At 46.4% G+C, this 18,411-nt stretch overlaps 1 protein-coding gene across 1 annotated transcript; it reads right to left on the reverse strand.

Annotated features, from left to right (window-relative positions):
• Positions 1-1,427: 1,427 nt before the first annotated feature.
• Positions 1,428-15,667, reverse strand: Znf518b (zinc finger protein 518B). Its single transcript, XM_059275807.1, has 2 exons — positions 15,382-15,667; positions 1,428-7,789 (listed from the first exon to the last, which is right to left on the reverse strand). The coding sequence occupies exon 2, from the start codon at positions 7,628-7,630 to the stop codon at positions 4,331-4,333; it is 3,300 nt and encodes a 1,099-aa protein (XP_059131790.1). The 5' UTR covers positions 7,631-7,789; positions 15,382-15,667; the 3' UTR covers positions 1,428-4,330.
• Between the last annotated feature and the right edge of the window lie 2,744 nt (positions 15,668-18,411).

An 18,411-nucleotide genomic window follows, 5' to 3' on the forward strand; every position in this document is an offset into this window, starting at 1 on the left:
CTGGGCATGACACAAGTTGCCTCTACTGTCAAAGTGGTACCTCTCATGAACTTAAGCCAAACAGCAGCAGCATGGGCTCATACCAGGGTTTGAACGACTTAGGTAGAAAAACCTAAAGAGAATTTCTTTTTCTTTATGGATTTTTTTCATGGAGTCTAGTTTCTTTTAGAAGTTTTTTTTTTTTTTTTTTTAACAGTTTATTAGTAAAATGCCCAAAATATCTGGTTATTTACAAAAAATTCAAATGTCCAATCAACATTAGCAGAGATACATCATTTCATTAGTATCAGGGGGCTGCAGATAAAGGCAATCAAGATTTTCAATTATAGTGTTGCTAAATATTATGTTGAGGTTCCCTCTTCTCCATGTCTTAACCAACTTAAACAGATTTAGCGTATGTGTATATAGGTATACATACCAATGTATCAGAGTATGCCCATCTGTGTGCATGGGCCAGAAGAGGGTACCATATCCTTGAAGCTTCCATTCTGAATGTGGCTACAGTGACCACTTAGGCTGGAAGCAGTGTGAAACAGCTTTCTGTTAAACACTTCAGTGTTTTGGTAAAATTGCTTTTGGCTATAGTTGAACATTTTAACATCAAAATTGAAATATGGAAACACATCAGATTCCTAAATTATAAAAAAAAAGCATATAATCTGAGCATACTGAAAATACCTAAGTATGTTAAAGGTACGGGCAAAGCAATCATAATTGACATTACGTGTTCCTGTTACTGACAGGTGGCTTGTGTTGTATTTCCAATGGATAGTGCTGTGGTCGACTAAATCTAACTTCCCAGACAGGCCATCTCATCCAAAGATGTCTGATGTGAGAACTGTCAAAGGGAACAATTGAACAGAGGAACTCTCCAGGGGGTGACAGCTCATTTCAATCAGGTAATGAATTGGTTAGTGAAATTGTTAAGTGGAAGTGATCCATCGCCCCCTCCCCCCACTCATTCAGCCAATGTTTACCTCAAGCTCAGTTCTCCCTGGGACAAGGGAGCAATGAGATAAGGAATCCTTTTAAAATATCTTGTCCTTCTTCCCAATTATATGTGGCATCAGGTACAAAGGCTGCTAATTTACCAAAGAGGGTAGCTGTGCAGTTACTGCCTCAGGGAAACTGCCGGACAGCTGGAACATTCTCACCTCAAATCCCCCTCCCTGAGAGGCCACATGGGCCACTGGGCATGGTAGAAAGCTTGTGATGCTGTTCGAATCACTCTCTTTGGGAAGTAAAGCCAGTCAGAAGGGCTGTGTGGGTTCACATCAGGATCTGCATTTCTGGCAAGGTGTCTTAATAGAATTGGTAGAATTCAGTGCCTCTACTGTGTGCAACACTACCCTCACACACATCAGTAGTGCATGCAAGATTCTGCGCTTCGAAGCCATCCTGTTTTACTATCTGAAATGAGAGAGCAGTGAAGATCTTAAAAGTTGCTTTATTTAAACAAAATTGATGCCAACTTTTCTATGCTTTATTTAAACAAAATTGATGCCAACTTTTCTATCTACATACAAACATGTTTCAGAACCGGAGCAGCAAACACACAAACTGTTCACACAGGAACTGTAATGCTTGACATGTTAAGACAAAGTTTTGTTTTCTGCTCATAAAGACATTCACAGATTCAAAAGTCATTCTGAAGGCTGAACAACACTATACCTTCATCTTCCGGGGTGGCTTACGTAAATTCTAAATAAAGGGGGACGGAACTTTGGAGGGTCAATACATCATGTTTAGTTTAGTTCAACAGTGTGTGGCCCATCTTGGAGGCTCACAAAATGTTTTGGGCCGGAGATAAAAATTTGAATAAAATATAATCTATTGAGAAGACACTTAAAAGAGTCAGAGGCTTAAAATTTTTTTTATTCTACTTGTCTATATCATAAATATAAGAAGATCCTTTCATTTCTGGTCCCTCAAAGTAAGAAAAACTAGCTTAAAAAATAAGTTTAAAATAATTTTATAAGTACTATCAACAAAATGTAGTGACTAGAGATCCTTCAAAATCAAGGTAAGACTATGGAAGTACCACATTTCTGTCCTTCTCCCTCCAATCTGTTAGAAAGGAGGTTCTTCCACACACTTACCTACAGGATAAGCTATTTCTAAAGATCTGTGTTTGGAAAGTTAGTCACGTTCGCCTTTCCCAGGCGTAGGACTTCCAGGAGCCCTTTGAGTTCTTCAACAAGGACTGTAGTTCTGAAAATCCCCCAAAGATTCACTACATATTTTGCTCACTAACTTCAGAACCAGGTCCTAGTTGTTCTAGATAATACTTGAAAACAGCTGCTGCTGCAGAGTGAAACTATTCTGTGGACACCAATCTGTGGCAGTTCTTGGTCCAGCCATTGGGGAAAAAACTGTGCAGCAGTGAGGTAGAGAAGGAGTGGATCCCACAGCTCCTTCTGCCAATCACATGAGACATTTGAGCTGGAGGGTACCAGTCTGCACCACAGATCAGAGCTCAGAATGCTCTGCATTACAGAGCTACCGAGCACCAAGCATGACTAAATGCCACAATACAATGACCCGCAGGGGTTGTCTACTCCCGTCTGCTCATAGGAATCAGGTCCCACCATTTACTGTGCTTTCATTTTCTAAAAATGAGATGAAACCATTGTAAAAATGTTCTTTCAAAATAAATTATTTCTAGAATATAAAAGCTTTATATTTTCCCAGCTCATGTATCATTATAAAATAGGAAATCAGAAAATTAGCTGTTGCAATTTGCATATGGTAAAAAATATTTATATGTGTACACATATATACACATATATAAAAATGCAACTTTTAAATTAAAATTATCAATTAACAAAATGTTCAGGTATTGAATTATACCTAAGAAACGCCAAGTATTTCTAATGAAAACAAACTTGAAAGGAGTACAAGCCCAACTGTGAGAGGATAAGCTAGCCCCGTGAAAAGGCAAAGTCAGGAAGTCTAATTCCCCAGTAGATTAGAAGTCACTGTACCATTTTCACATCTAACCCTCCTCCCCCAGTTCCACTCACAGCATCACTAAACCCCGAAGGATGGACAGGCTCAAGAGGGGTGGCCTGTGACTGGGCCGCCCCCTGCCTGAGCTGCCCTTGCCCGGGAAGCCCTACCCATGCAGGAGATGGGCTTTCTCCTGATGTGCACGGGTGCCTTGTGGACTGGTGGGTCTTGACCCCTCTTAGTGAAGTGCTCCCAGCAAGGTGAGCAAGAGGAGAGTATCTGTGGCTAGACTAGGAACGGCCTGTTCCTTGCATGAAAACGGGTAGTGTTCCTAACGAGTCTGCAGACAGGGCTTCTCTTTCCATGTTGACTCCTGCAGTTCCTAGTGTTCATGAGGAAAAAATGTTCTGGGTGTCTGGCAGAGACTGTGCTCTTCCCCAGGAAGACCTGCTCAGAAAGAAGGAAAGAGAGAGCAGCTCTGGCCAGGGGCACAGCCTACTATCTTATCCTCTAGAGTGGTGGCATCCCCTGGGGCTTTACACTGATCCCCAAGGGAAAAGCCAGCCACAGCAGGCCTTCACAGCCTGCTTTCAAGTCCACTTGGAATGGCACTGCCAAGGCTCATGTTTTAATGGATCTGCTCCATCACATTTTAAAATGGCCCTTTATGTTTCGTGGAGCATTAGATGCAAAGAACAAACTTAATTTTATGTATCTTTCCTTCTTTACCTAACAAAACAAAACAAAAAACCAATTACATATTCCCTACCCAACTATTACCAATGAAGCAAGCACAAACTAAATACTGAGAATTTTGTCTTTTCTTCTCCTAACACCTGTTGTTGATACAGGACCAATGAAAGCAAGCTCATGGCTCAGCAGGACACTGAGTGCTCGGAGTGGGAGGGCCAAGCACAGCGTATTTTCCAACCAAACTGAAAATGACCTGTCAAGTAGCAAATGCAATTTCTATTATGTACCAAATATTCTGGAAGAGTCAAAGCAAAATCAAAGTGGATGTGTGCACCAAGACATAGGCTTAACTCTTCAGTAGCATTTATCTAAGAAGCGTGTCAATCATAGACCTGCCCCTCTAAATGGATTATGAAAGATGTGTCTACTCAGAAAAATAAACACTAAGAAAGAAAGGCCTCAGATCCCACTGAAAACCTGTGGAGAGTATTATAACAGAAAACAGTAGATTTCAGGGGCCTCCCACCTCTCCTGGTCCAGCCACAGAGCTCATGTTAGGGGCTCTCAACCTTCTTATGGTGACTCTGGGGAACAAGCAACCCCCTTCTACTGCATCGAGGGTCCAGGGTGCGACCCTAAGCCAGTTAAACTAGAAGAAAACCAATTTGCTTCAAAGACCGATTTTTACTCATTTGCCCTTTGAAGAAAGGACATCCCAGTCTCTGGTGGCCTCTATCAAATGCCGCTGGCCGTGACTCATCCACTCTTCCTGGTCTTCATAGAGCCGCCCACAGAACCAGCACTTAAATACACACTGGGCAGGGTCGTCTGGCAAGGAGCCCACCACCTGGTAGTTGTTCTTATGAACCTTTTTCAGTTTCATTTTGAGCATCATCTGCCTCTTCATGTGGTTCGCTTCTTCCGCATTCTGGTAGGTCAGGCGCATGTGGTGCCGCCGGACGCCCAGCTGACACCTAGTCCTCTCGGACAGGACAACCTTGAGGACATTGCCTTTGTACTTGTTGATGACCTTCATCACATTGGTCACTTCGGGAGAGTCCACATCGGGATGGTTCAACACGATGACTGGCTGGTTCCGACGAGGACATTTAATCAACTGATCTGGGTTGGCAGCTATCAGGCGCAGCTGCCTAGCAACTTGGAAAAAGGAAGGGTCTTTGAGACAGCGGCTGGGATCAGCCTGCATCTTGTTTTTCTTCTTGACTGAGCTCCCTTGCTTCGTTTTACTCTTGCTTACGGTTAGGTTTCTAGAAACTGGCCTCCCTTGCCTGCTGGAGTCACTGTTGCCTGGCTGTGTGCTGTATACAGGGACAATTTTCTTAGGGGTAGTACTGCAGATAGAGTCCTCTTTTTTAGATTTGGGGCGAAGAGCTGTCTCCAGATGTGGGGACATGTCTGCTGGCCCACGTTTGCATGTCAAGGGTTGGGAGCCTGAGCCCGTCTGTCTCGAAGGGCAGAACGGAAGTGGTTCTGCTAACTGGGCTTCACTGCAGGGGATGCTGACAGGTGTGTCGCAGGTAGCCTCTATGATGTGAGCGTCTTCGGAAGAGTTAAGGACCCTCAACACAGCGCCTTTGGGGATCAGCACTGGAGTAGCAACAGGAGTCTTTCTGGTCACTCTGCTTTCCAATTTCCCATCATCACCACAGACAAGCTTGGGACAGATCTGCTGCGGAGCAAGGTGCCCGTTGCTGGTAACACTGCCCTCGTTATGGTTCTGAGGTTTTTGGAGAGGACCCACAGAAGGGCCAGAACTAGGGCCAGGGCCAGGAAGAGAGACACTCATTTCTTGAATACTCTTGGGAGTTGCTTTTGAAGTCAGCTTGGGGGCCTGCCCTATGGAACGTCGCTGAGCACTATTTGCAGACAAAGAGGAAGGCTTGCCACAAGATTCAATTAACTGTGCTATCTTTCTGCGCAGCAGTTCAATGGACTTTATTTTGGTTGTTGAACTATTCCACTTAATGCCCTCAGGCACATTTTCAGATCCAGAGCTCAGAGAAAATACTGACGAGATGATTGGGCCCTCAAATGTGTTACCTGTCTTCTCAGAATTCTTCGGCTGCACAGGCTGATCCCCAGGCTGTTGGGACCTCAGTGTATCTTCCCCAGTGATGTTGATGTGTAAATACTCTTTCTTCTGTGCAGAGGAAACCTGGCTTGTATTCCCTACTGCCTTGTTTTCTATCTGTTTGTCTTCCAGTTTCCCGTCAGGGGAAACCATTGTTTCAGGACAACTAATCCTATTCCTGGCTTCTAAGTCATTTTTACCTACAGGCAGCAAGCCCTTCTCTCCAGAAAAGGGACCCTTCGCAGGCAACGAGGCAAGGGGAAGGAGCTGCTGGCAGTCACTGCGGGAACCCCTTCCATCTTCAGCAAAAGAGAGGGCCGATTTACTCAGGAAAGGGTTGGCTGCTGTTCCAGGCCCACAGGAAACACTGTTTTGTACAGAGGCAGGAGAATGACCTTTTAAGGCAACAGAAGGGAGGGCTCTAGGGGGACACAAACTGTGAGTTTTCTGCAAATCTTTAATTGTATCAGAACCGAGAAAAGAATCTTGAGGACTGTGTATACCAGAATTGGGCATGAAGAAATTGCAAGACTTCACCCACTTCACATTTTTCAGCTGTTTCTGAACCAAAGAGTGCAGACGATCAAGGCCCACAAACTCTCCAGCATTCCCTTCCGCTGCTAGTGACCTCGCTGCTTCCGTAGAGAGCGTTTTTTTCTGTCCCCCCGATCCTTTCTCAGTAGCCGTACACTCGGAAGTACCTCCATCTCCTCTGCCTGTTTGAAGGCGGGGGTTTTCTTCCAATGGAAACAGTTTAAGCACGAGCTGCTGTGTGCCATTGACAACCTTCACATCCATCAGTTGGGCTAGACAGTTGGTGGGGACCACCAGCTCCGAGGGCGCCACGACAGTCAGCGGCATACCTGGCTGCACAGGCTCCTTCGAGGGGGACAGCACTTCCACCTCAACATTCTTATTCCCTAAGAGGCTCACCTCGCTTGGCTCAGACAGGGCCAGTTTGTTGGGAATACACACTACATCTTTTTGGTACTTATTCAGCTCAGGTAACAACATCACACTGTGTGTCCTGTCTTTGTTTGTGGGGAGAGAGAACGGAGATGGCTGGTCTGACAACTTGTTTTGGAAGGCGGCCCTGGGACTGGCGGCCTTTGAGAGTTCCATGCTCTGCTTTGAAACGTTGGTCCTCTTGGGCTCCAGCTTGGCAATCGTTTTGAGCGGCCGTTTGGCACCCGCCCTCTCATGGACCCTCCTCCTGTGCTTGACAATGTAGTCATTGCGAATAGCACCGTAGTCGCAGTACTCACATCGGTAAGGGAAGATGCCGGTGTGCTTCACCAGGTGCCTCTGGAACTCGCCTTTCGTGTAGGAGATGTAGCTGCAGTGAGAACAGATGAACTTGATCTCCTCATGCTGCAGCGTGTGCTTCCGGTACTGCAGCGGGTCCTTCGTGGAAAACCGACACTTATCACAGTAGTATTTGCCTGGCTTGAAGTTCCTAACCTTGAATTTGTTATTTACGGGACTCGAGATGGTTTCTGTCTCATTCCTGACATGAACAGCACCGGGGTTATTGTTCACAAAATGCAGCTGGGTAGGTACCATTCGAAGGCTGCATTTGAAGCAGACGTAAGGGTCTTCCTTCTGGCTCTGCCCAGGGCCCTTCCTCAAGTCTTGAGGAGGGATCTTGTGAACACTTTTGCACTGTACACAAGTAGCAATGGTCATCGTGGCAGCCTCTGCCTCTGAGCCTTGGTACAACAGGGTTTGTGCTTCCTGTCTGTCTGGCCGGGTTGCTCTATTACAATTAGGCTGTTTGGGGGACATGGTCAAAGAACTTGGTCCACCATTCACTTGTGTGGTATACAGTTGTTCTCCGATATCCTTCATCTTCTTTATCTGCATACCCACATAGCCAACTAAAACTGAAGATGTCATTCGATGAAGTCCTCTGCGGACATCCTTCCCGCACACTCAGTGACTGGTGGAGCCGCAGACACTTCTTGGTAATACTTAACAATCAATCATGTTTTGTGTCCTTTCACAGAAAATACGTGAACTCAATATGACTGCTTTCAATCCTGCTTCCAGGCAACACTACAGAAAAAGACCATAAAGCATGATTAGTACAGAGGCTCAAGGTTTAGCTAAGCTACCACTAATTCCACTGTATTGTAATGACTCTGTGGGAACTTCACACACAATCCCCACAGATACTAAACTACTGGGCTGCAGCAACACAAACACAAGCATGTCGGCTAGCCTAAACTAAAAACATTCTCTAGCCCAGACAACTAGCCATCTCCACTCTGGACCGACTGTAAAGCAGAGCTACCTGGAGGAAGGACATCAGTAGTGGCTCAGGCTCACCTTTGACATGGGAATGTTTTGTTCAATTGACAATGAGTACATTCTAGCAACTTCACAGGTAGCTTCATATGACCCTCACAAAACATCGTAAAGACACTGCCAACTCAGTTTGGATGTGTGAGTTACCAGGTGGTGGAGCCAGGGCTTATGATCAGTTGTTCACACATGCACCTACATTATGTCAATTCTCATTCACATACCCACTTCGCTTGCACAAGTGGTGAGGCCAGCAACACTGACTCAAACACAGTGATTTCTTTACCATCTTCCGGGGCCTCCATCAAGTGTCAGGCTCTGTCTGTAAGCTGCAGGGCAGTGGTCAAGAGATGGCTCAATGGGTAAATACACTTGGTGCCACCACTGATGGCCTGGCTTCCACTCCCAGAACCCACATGGCAGGAGAGAATCCATTCCTGAAAGTTGTTCCCTGACTGCCACACATGTTCTGTGGCATGTGTACACATGCAATGAATTTAAAAATGGAAGTATCACTGTCTTGCACTTATGAAGCCCACATTTGGGGGTGTGGTTCACACATTTAGTTGTCAAATGACAGTTAAAACAAAACAAAACAAAGCCCAAACTGGTAAAGAAAAATCAAAAAGCACGGTGAAGAGGATAGGGAGCGCTCATGTGAGGAGGCAGCGGGACTGGGTGGAAGGAGGGCATCCAGGAAATGCCTGAAATAGGGAAGTCACATCTGTATACAGACTTGTGACAGCCCGGGACTGAGTTCTCTGGGAGTCTAGAAAAAAAGGATGTGTCAAACAGAGAGAAGGCCAAGATCTGTAGGAAGTGGGCCTGGAGCACTGGGAGAATCATCAGTGGATTGAGGTGGGGGCTGTAGGATGGTCAGAATGGGACAGAGCTTCACAGGATGGTAGCTCCTCCTGTATATGGGACAGAGAGCTGGGAGAGAGACTGGATCAATGGAATGACATGCTCTGACTTATATTCCAATAGTGTATAGCTGATCTGGGAGGACTACAGCCTACAAAGGACTAAATGGAAGCCATGGACCATGATGCCTTGGATTAGAACAGGGGAGGAAACACAGATCTTCTAGAACAAGTAAGATCTTACATGTTCATGCACATATTACACATCGGTTGACAATATACAATATATAGACACTTTACTCAGAAGATACAAACTAGGAGCCCAACAATACTTCTTGCTTGGAATCTGCTGGAAGCTGGTCTTTCATGATCTTAAACAAACAAACAAAACCCATATCATCTGAGCAAATTTCCCCATTTTCATCTGTCAATGAGGACCATGGACACTTCATGCAGTCTCACCCTCAGAGCTGCAAGGATGATTGTCTCCACAGGGCAGCAGGCACACAGACATTCAAGTGCTGGGTGATGGGCAGGAAAGTGAGGGAGAACCCCGCAGCTCCTTCCGGCAAAGGATGGTTAAGGCAACAGCTACACAAAGCCGGTCTGAAAGCCCAGCTCAGGGCAGCCACATTCAGATCTGGCATAAAACCCTTTAAATGCAGCTTTGAAAAACAATGGAGACCCCACAGTTAAGGACAAGCTGTGATTTCTTCTGCAGTACTCTCTTTCCTGTCCAGCTCTGGTGAATGATGGTTACCTTCTCCCAAAGCAACTACCATTATGCAGCCAAGCCCTGATACCGGGTTCAGCATCAAATAGACAGGCCTTGGGGGCTGCAAGCGCTGTCCTCTCCAAGTTCAAGCATATACATATGCCAGAGGACCACGACTTGCACAGGACACATGAATGCTCCCAATTGGCAGCAGAGACCAGCCTTTCTACTCTGCTGTAGCCTGGTGTAGATGTAGGGAGGCTTTTCAGGGGCATCAGTAGGGGAAAAAGACACACTCTTTACTTTCCAGATCCATAAATGGCACACGTGAAAGGTGACCCCTAGCACTTCTGCCACATACAAAGTGACCTCATGTAGTGACCTATTTGTACCTGTTTGCTCATCTATAGGGCACAAGCCTGGTCTAGGTTCCTAAGCCTGAGGCTGTTGGTCTCGGAAATCAGACTTTATAATCTAAGGACATGTTTAACATGTTCTCCCCAACAACTTCATGCAGATGCCTTTAATTGCAAGCAGGGCCTGGAAAACCAGAGCCATAGAATGCCGAGGCAGAAGTCAGGGAATAGGGCTCATGTTCAGTGGTCCTGAAGCTGGAGGAGCCTATGGGCCATGCAAACACAGACATTCCTGTGATGTATTCCCTCTCAGGAGATGAGGCTGTTAAAGTAGCCTCGGCTAAGGCACCGAGGAACACTGACGAAAGTAGCAGCTAAAATTGAGAGCTTCCAGACCTGTTCAAGTCCTTTGAACACCTGTACTTCAGACACACTGGCTCCTCTAAGCTCCGAAATCTTCAGGCGGCATTCTGTTCTCATTGTCAACAATTTACCTTGAAATAAAAATTAAGTCGCTTCCCTGTAACTCAACTTCTGACTTACTCTTGATGGGCCAGCTAATAACCTGTACAGCCTTTCTCTTGCCAGGCAGTTCTTGGTTCTTAGTTCTGTTCCAAAAATCTGCACCCAGTCACTAGGACGATGTCTACTCACATTGACCAGTCTCATAAGCTTTTGACATGGGTTACAGTGGTGCTGGCGGGGATGCTAATTTAAGCCCTTACCCCCCATGGCTTACTCATTGATGGTTTCAATGTTGCACCTCATTACCTGAACATTAACTAGAAGTATTTACTAAAGAACCCCACCTGCAAAGCTTCCTTCAGTGGAAGAACCACACTAACCAGGATTCCATTTATACATGTTCAGTTTTTCATATCTTCATAGCCTTGAAGATTCATGAAAGAAAACAGTTTTTCCATGTTCTTGTCAAGTGATTTCAAAACTTTAAATGGATTTAGCCAGCAGGTTCATGACTATTAATAATAAGAAGAGAACACCCTGAAAAAGTATCCCTAAACAATCAGGCCAGTACCAAGTGGCTGAGGAACAACAGGGTCCAGTGCTACCACCTCTGCAAAACCATCTAAGAAGTTACATACGTTGCCCAACTCCCAAGGGGTTGACAACCCACCACAAACTGAAAATATCCTAAGTGAAACATGAATTTAATACACCTGGCCTATAGCACAGCATAGCATGGCACACAGTTTATAATAAGTCACTTCATTTTTTCCTTTTCTTTCTTTTTTTCTTTTTTCTTTCTTTTTTTTCTTTTTTTTTTTTTTTTCTCGAGACAGGGTTTCTCTGTGTAGCTTTGCGCCTTTTCCTGGAACTCACTTGGTAGCCCAGGCTGGCCTCGAACTCACAGAGATTCGCCTGGCTCTGCCTCCCGAGTGCTGGGATTAAAGGCGTGCGCCACCACCGCCCGGCCACTTCATTTTTAATACAGTTCATGGTACAGTATTGATGGCTTACACTTACGACAGCATGGCTGACCACAAGCTCCAGGTCACTGCTGCCATCTGACATTAAGAGAGTGCTGTGCTGCATGTGGGCTGCTTGATACAAGGTAAAAAAACAAACCCAGCAGTGCGGTTCCTGCTGAATGCACACTGCATCTACACTGTTGTGAAGCCACAGCGTTTTAGGTAGAACTGTCATAAGTTGGAGACAACTTGTATTTGAAATTAATTATCTTTGAGAACAAGTATGAATATGAGATACAAGGCTGATCAGCACACATCCTCGTACAGGGAAGGCAGACATCTGTGCTGTGAACCACTTCACAGTGTCTTCTACACTTTCAAACAGTCTTTAGTACAATACCACTGTTCCCCCCCTCATGGTGGAAAACAGCGAGGTTTCGTTAAAAAGTGCTAGCTGACCTTTGCAACTTGTGTATCGAAGTTCAGGACACAACACAGCTCCAGAGTCTTAATGCCTCAAGGGAAGGGTAAGCAGGAGCAGCAGCATGGGAAAAGGACGGTGGCTACAATGGACATAACACTTCTCAGGTACAGCCAACATCTCCTTCCCTGCACATGAAGTCCTGCGTTTCATTCATACCCAACTATCTGTAAAGCTGAATCCTTTTGGCAAGCTACTATCAATGGACTGAAGGCCAAGGATAACATAAGACACTGCAGAGGGCTGTGTCTGGATGCACTTAATGGTGAAGGTACCCAAGATATCAGTGGCAGAGTTCACCGACCTCCAGAGGCACAGTTCTTAGGGCAAGACACCATTTTTTTTCCCCCCAGAAAACTCAGAAGGGCTCAGTACTATCAACTTAATGGTACAGTAGATCTATCTAACATGGTCTGTTTCCCATAATAAATGACTTAGCAGCATGAAAGAAGCTTTTAAATAACAAAATTATCTATAGCAAAAGCCAAAGGCAACTAACTGTCATGTACCACAAACTTGGTCTCAGTGCTGAGGTGGGGGTGGGATTTTATTTGCATGCACTATGGGTATGGGTTTTTGTTTTTGTTTTTTTTTTCATTTTTAAAAAAATTCTTTTGAGCTCACTTATATTGATTTCTTGCACACTTATTACAGGAACACAAGTGGAAAAATTTTACTTGAAGATCCAGTTCAGCGACACTAAAAGCTAGTCAAAGACATAAAGTCTGTACTCATTACTAAGGAAGCATATGGCTTCACAATGCTTATTAGTGTTCAACAGATCGGAAAGGGCCAAGTGTGTAATACCAGGTCCCACATTATCATTATAGAACCAATGCAGGGTTTTAATGGCAGTGTGTGAACTGGGCATGCTGCTCCCAGGCCTACACCACAGGGGCGGCAGAAAGGGTAACTACCATTATGCTGGTGAAGAGTGTTGGGAGAGCAGTTGACTCCCCAGGTCTCATTCAATGTTACTCTACATTTTTAATGAAGGAATTATGCCAAGCATAGGTTTCTCAGCTGCCTGACGATGGCTCTTTCTAGAACATGGCTGTGTCTCACTTTACATTTTATCTCTGTTGGGTTGCACAGTCAAGACTGACCCAGGTAGAAAATACTTGTCAGCTTCAGCGGTAACATGGCAATGATCACTATGTGACGAAAAACACTGGTGGATACACAGCACCCTTGGCTTTAGTGTGAGCTACTCAACCAGGTGACCCTTCCCTATCTTCCTCACACAGGCCTGTAGCGAATGTCCCCTCTAGATGTCACTGAGGCAAGAATGTGGTTGGATACTGTATCACACCCATTGTTGTACATGATAGATGACTGGTTCTATCTGTTTTGACTGAGAAGCAAACTCAAGCAGCTTTTTGTAGGCATTCTGATTCAGAACTACTCGGTTTACTGCCCACATCATCACTAGGGCAGGGATTTTGCTCTGAACTCAGGAAGAACAAAGCTTAACTCTTCAGGCTTTATTGGCTAGGTCCTTGGACAAGTGATTTCTCTCTCTTCGCTGCCAGGCAAGGGACAGTGTGCCACTTGCAAGCTGTATCTATGCATTTCTTCTGTATATGACTTGTCTCACCTGCCCTTCTCAGCGACCCCTTTAACATTATTTGACCCCATAATGCCCAGTGGCACGTAGATGTAAGACTGGACAGGGAAGATGTCAGTATCAGACTTATAAATAGCGTATCATCTCCTGGACCTTATAAAACATTGCCTGGGTGAGTACTTCAATGACCACAAATCAGAGCTAGCAGACGGGAAAGAAGGCCTAAATAGGTAATGTAAATCACACATGGACTCCTCATGCTGAACTCAGGAATGACTAAGACTGATTGCCACCTTGGTGACATGAAGCATGTCCAAATGCCACTGACAAACACATCGCCCCTGGGGATCCCACTGTCTTCTGAAAGCAGGGGTATTGCTGGGGCAATAGAACAAAGCCACAAGGCTGTGACAGTTTGCTTTCTCAGGGATTGCAGTTTAAGAGTATAGACCACAGGACCTTGGGAAACGGAGGACAAGGGTCAAAAGACAGGTAGGTCTTTGGCTTGCTAGCAAGCTAGCTGTGTGATTTTAGACTTTTCACCTAGCTTAACAGTTTCTGCAGTTGTAAAACAGGGTAAGCTACCGCATGGCTGATGTGAAGACGAACTGATGAACAAAAACTAAATGCAAGCAGCTAATAACAAAGACCCTGTCTTGTCAGGAAATGTCAACATTTTGATAAGACTCCTTTAGGTGTGAGAGTCCAGTAAAGCTCTGAGAAGCAGAAAACCGTAAAAATGAACAAAGGAGGCGAGAGAGGACTTGCTAGGTCAGGAGCTCCCAGGTGTCGCTCCCCATGGCTGAAGAAGAACGGGCTCTGCAGAGAATGTCAGTGAACTCTATGAACTCTACAGCAGAACACAAAGAGAGGGATTGTATGGGCTACTTCTCGCAACAGTTTGAGAAGGGTAAGAGTAGCGCTGGAATCCTTTGAGTTTAAAGCTTGGAGTTGAAATGTGAAAAAGAAAGGGTCAAGGAGCAAATATGCTTATTTGCATCAGACAAAACACACACACACACACACACACACACACACACACACACACACACACACACACGCAACCAAGGGGTATTACAAGCAGTAGGTACAAATTTCAAATTTGAAACATTCAAAATTCACTAAAAATATTTAGCATGAACACATTTTTGTATTTCCCTTGTTTCCTTTTTTGCCTCAAAGACCTCCCTCCCCCCGCCCAATTTGTAGAATAGAAAGTTTAATAAATGAGAAGAAATCTCTCCTTCTACACAGGGGAATCACTGGCCTTGCCTACATTAAGGCAAATATGGTCTGGATAAGGCCACAATGTTTAAAGGAACTTCCTCGGGAGGCTTTGAAAATGCTGCTGCCCAGGTCCCACTCCTCAAAGACAGGGCTTTAACTGAGACAGTGGCAGGGACAGGGCAGAATCCAGACACAAGTCTACAAGGCTTTAGAAATAGTTCTAGGATGCAACTCGGGTTGGGGACCAACTGAATTACAGGTGCAGGGGAGTGGGGATGGCAAGAAAAACTTTGTCCCTCCGTAGACCTCACACTGGAGGTGGGGCTAGGCCACTGCCTTTACAGTAGTGAGGTGCCTAAACACAAGAGTCAAAGCTTTGCCTCTGTCCGGCAGCACAACCAAGATGACTGTGAGGTGTGTAGATCTCAGTCATCTAAATGCTCCCACTCTCTCACCACAGGGTTTGGGCATGGCCAAGTACAAACAGCATGGATGAGCACTGTGCTAGCCCCACCCGTTTGGGTTGCTGTCCTTAAGGGAGTCTGACCGCAGCCAGAAGTAAATGGGCAAATTCAATGTGGATCTGTTATCAGGATGCTGACCAGGGCAGTCTCAGTGGCTGGCCACTTGCCGATGCTACAGCACTTTGGCCCTAGAGAGCCTATAGGAGCAGACTCTATGTTACTGGACATAACTTCAGTTACCTGCTTCTTTCAAAACGAGAGGCCTGCAGATGGTATGTGGCTTTTCTAGGTCACACTGCCGTGGGAAGTGGTGGCAGCTAGCATCCAGTTCAAGCTCTGTCTTGTGAGTTGAGGTCGCAGCCAGGATTCCTGGCCTCTTGGGCACTGTTCTTCCAGGCCCAGAAGTCAAGTGTAGCAAGTCTCTGTGGCTCTTCCTTCTCTTTCAGGCCTTCTCAAACACTGAGGACCACAGGTCTCAGGACTTCAGGCTGTGGTATAGACATCTATGCTCAGAAGCCAGGGCTGCACCAATAGGCCTGCAACAGAGTCAGACACTTAGGTATAAGTCTGGGATCTGCAAGCTGTGGTCTCTTGGATACATTTACTGTAGAAACTACAAAACGAATAAGCCTTCAAAGTGCTTCTCACTGGCAGCCAGTCTAAGCTTAAAAAGAAAGGGTTCCCAGGAACCCTGTGACCTAAATCAAACAGATGGCCCCCTTCCTCGAGTGGGGCACATGACCAGTTCAGAATCGTTCCCAGGTTATCCTGTGTCTCCCATTCCCACCCATGAAGGGATGGTCTGGATTAGATGGTCTCCAGCCACTTTTCTGCAGGCAGCTGGGTTTGCGGGGTAGCAACAGCAAGCAGTGGAGATCAAAAACAGTATAGAAACAATCAAGACCCGGAAAATCCTCACTGGAAAGGACCCTGCTTACCACAGCAACAGCAGACTTGGACATGAAGAGCCCAGCGTTGGACTGGCTCAGAGGATAAGGGAATGAGTGAAGAAAATGGCAGCCTTCGCAGTGACAATTATTAACCTGCTCTTTGTTCTGCCTCTTGCACAAACACTGTCCCAGACTCTCTTACTCAAAGGCAGATAGACAAGAAAGAAAATATAGGTTTCTTTACATGGGCTTAAAAATGAGTGGTCTGGGAGAAAACCAAAAAGCAAGACAAAGCTCTGCTTTACTCTTCAATAGCCACCACTATAACAAGGCTGGATATGCCAAATATGTTAGCCTTATCAGGGATAGCACATCAGATCCAAGATGAAAAACATGTTTAATAAATGCATGGATTGGATTAATATAATGCCCACAATTAAAAAAGCTGAATATGACACTGCACGAATATACATACTTATTGGGATTCAAGAATCCTTGGCAAGGGCATGCTCTCCTGTACAGTCCTGGATTGGGCTTAACTTTGAATGTGCAACCTAGAGGGACAGAGACACCTTCCCAAGCTAGCTGGCTTCTCTTCTGTAGCCAAGTGTTGCAAGTTATTGGCACCCAGGGATTTTCTTATCAGGTGATTTCAATTCTAAATTTAAGGTGATGTTTTAAGGCCTCAAACATAACACTGAGTTTGGAGTTTGGGTTGGTAGGCTATTTTTCAATTGGGCAATGTGCTTGATGTTTCACTTTTTTTTTTAAATGGTAAATATCGTTGGTATCCTATTTTTTAATAGAAGTAGTTTAGAGGAATATGGCAAATACCCAACAATCATAAGGGGAGTTCGATTATTTTCTTCTGTCTTTAGGTTTTCCCTTTTTCGGGTCATAAACTTTGCACTGGTTTTTTTCCCCTCTTCTGTACCCTTTCCCCAGCCTTACTTTGCACCCACCTCCTCAACCCCAACCAACAAGATCAAACTGAAAAGCTGCGATGGAGCTGTCCCACAAAAGGTTGACATTCGCCTCATCCCACCCACGATTAGGTCCTCTGTGGGCAGGCCCACCCCGACACCCGCTCCAAAGACAATGCCAGCGTGGTCCTCAAGTTTATTGTTGGCGCGCGCGCAGGGATGCACGCTCTCCCGGGCGAGGCCAGGGCGCCGCACAAGGCGCTGAGCGAGGCGTGGGTGCGAGAACCGGCAGCGTCGCCTCCCCTGAGGGCTGGCCAGTCGCAGATGAGGTGTCTTCCAAACGCTGAAAGCTAAAGCCGCCGTCAAGCCCAGCCTCTGAGGTCGAGAGGCTTTAAAAATGGCCTCCTGACGACACTTCCTGCTCGGGGCTGAGGCATCATTTAAAAAGCCGGCTCAGCCACCCGGCGCGCAGAGTCCCGGGGCTGAGCCGGCGCTGCACAAAGGCCGCAGGATGGGCCGTGGGTCTCCGACCCGACCAGTCTAGCCCGACCGGAGGCGCCTTGGCCGGGAGGCGCGCTCGCCGGACCGTGGAGCCACACCCAACCGCGGCCGCCCCGTCCGCCCCGCCTCGCCCCGCCACTCACCCGGACGTCGCGGCACCGCACTGTCCCAGATCCCCGCCGACGGACAGGAACCTACACCGCCGGCTACCGCCCGCAGACCGCCGCCGCCGCGCCCGCTGTAGGTCCCTACCCGGGGGGGCGGAGCCGGGCCGGCGACGCGCGTGCGCAATGCGGCGCGACTGCAGCGCAGAGGCGGGCTCCCGGGGTTGCCCCTTCCCTGCCCCTAGACTGTGGGCTCTGAGCTTGGGGCTTTAACTAAGGCGGTCCCACCCAAAGAGTGCAGTGTCTGCATCGCTCAGCCCTGCACGCTCCCGCAGCTTCCCTTTGGGTCTAGCAGGACATCGAGGGGTGCTGGTCCTGCTAAGGGTGGATTTGGTTGGTGCTTGCCCTCAAGGAGCTTGAAGTTTTGCAGCAAGTAAGTGAAGCAACAATAAAGGGGCTCAAGTCTTCAGTCATCACAGCTTCCTGGAGCGTCCTAGTGATTAGATGGGCCTGCGGCCCTGGGTTTGGATACAGCTAACTGCTGGGCCTTGGATATGGAAGCTCAAGTCATTTCTAAAGCTGAGAAGATTATATTTGAAGTCTAAGGCCTCATTTAGTGCACACTGTGACAGTCCGAACAGGGACATGATTGATAGGACAGTCAGCAGATGCTATGAGCTCATTTAGTGGGGGAGTTTGTGTTTACCCCCTGCGTTCTAATAATGTGTGCAGGTAAATGGCTCCCTTTCACATAGGTGCATACTTACAGTCTGCTGGGTAAGAGAGAGCTCCAAATAGTCTCACTCTGAGGGAGGAAGGGAATCATGTGGCCAGGGGCCCCATAATCAGTGA

This window comes from Peromyscus eremicus, chromosome 10, assembly GCF_949786415.1.
Source record: "Peromyscus eremicus chromosome 10, PerEre_H2_v1, whole genome shotgun sequence".
Classification (NCBI taxonomy): Eukaryota; Metazoa; Chordata; class Mammalia; order Rodentia; family Cricetidae; genus Peromyscus; species Peromyscus eremicus.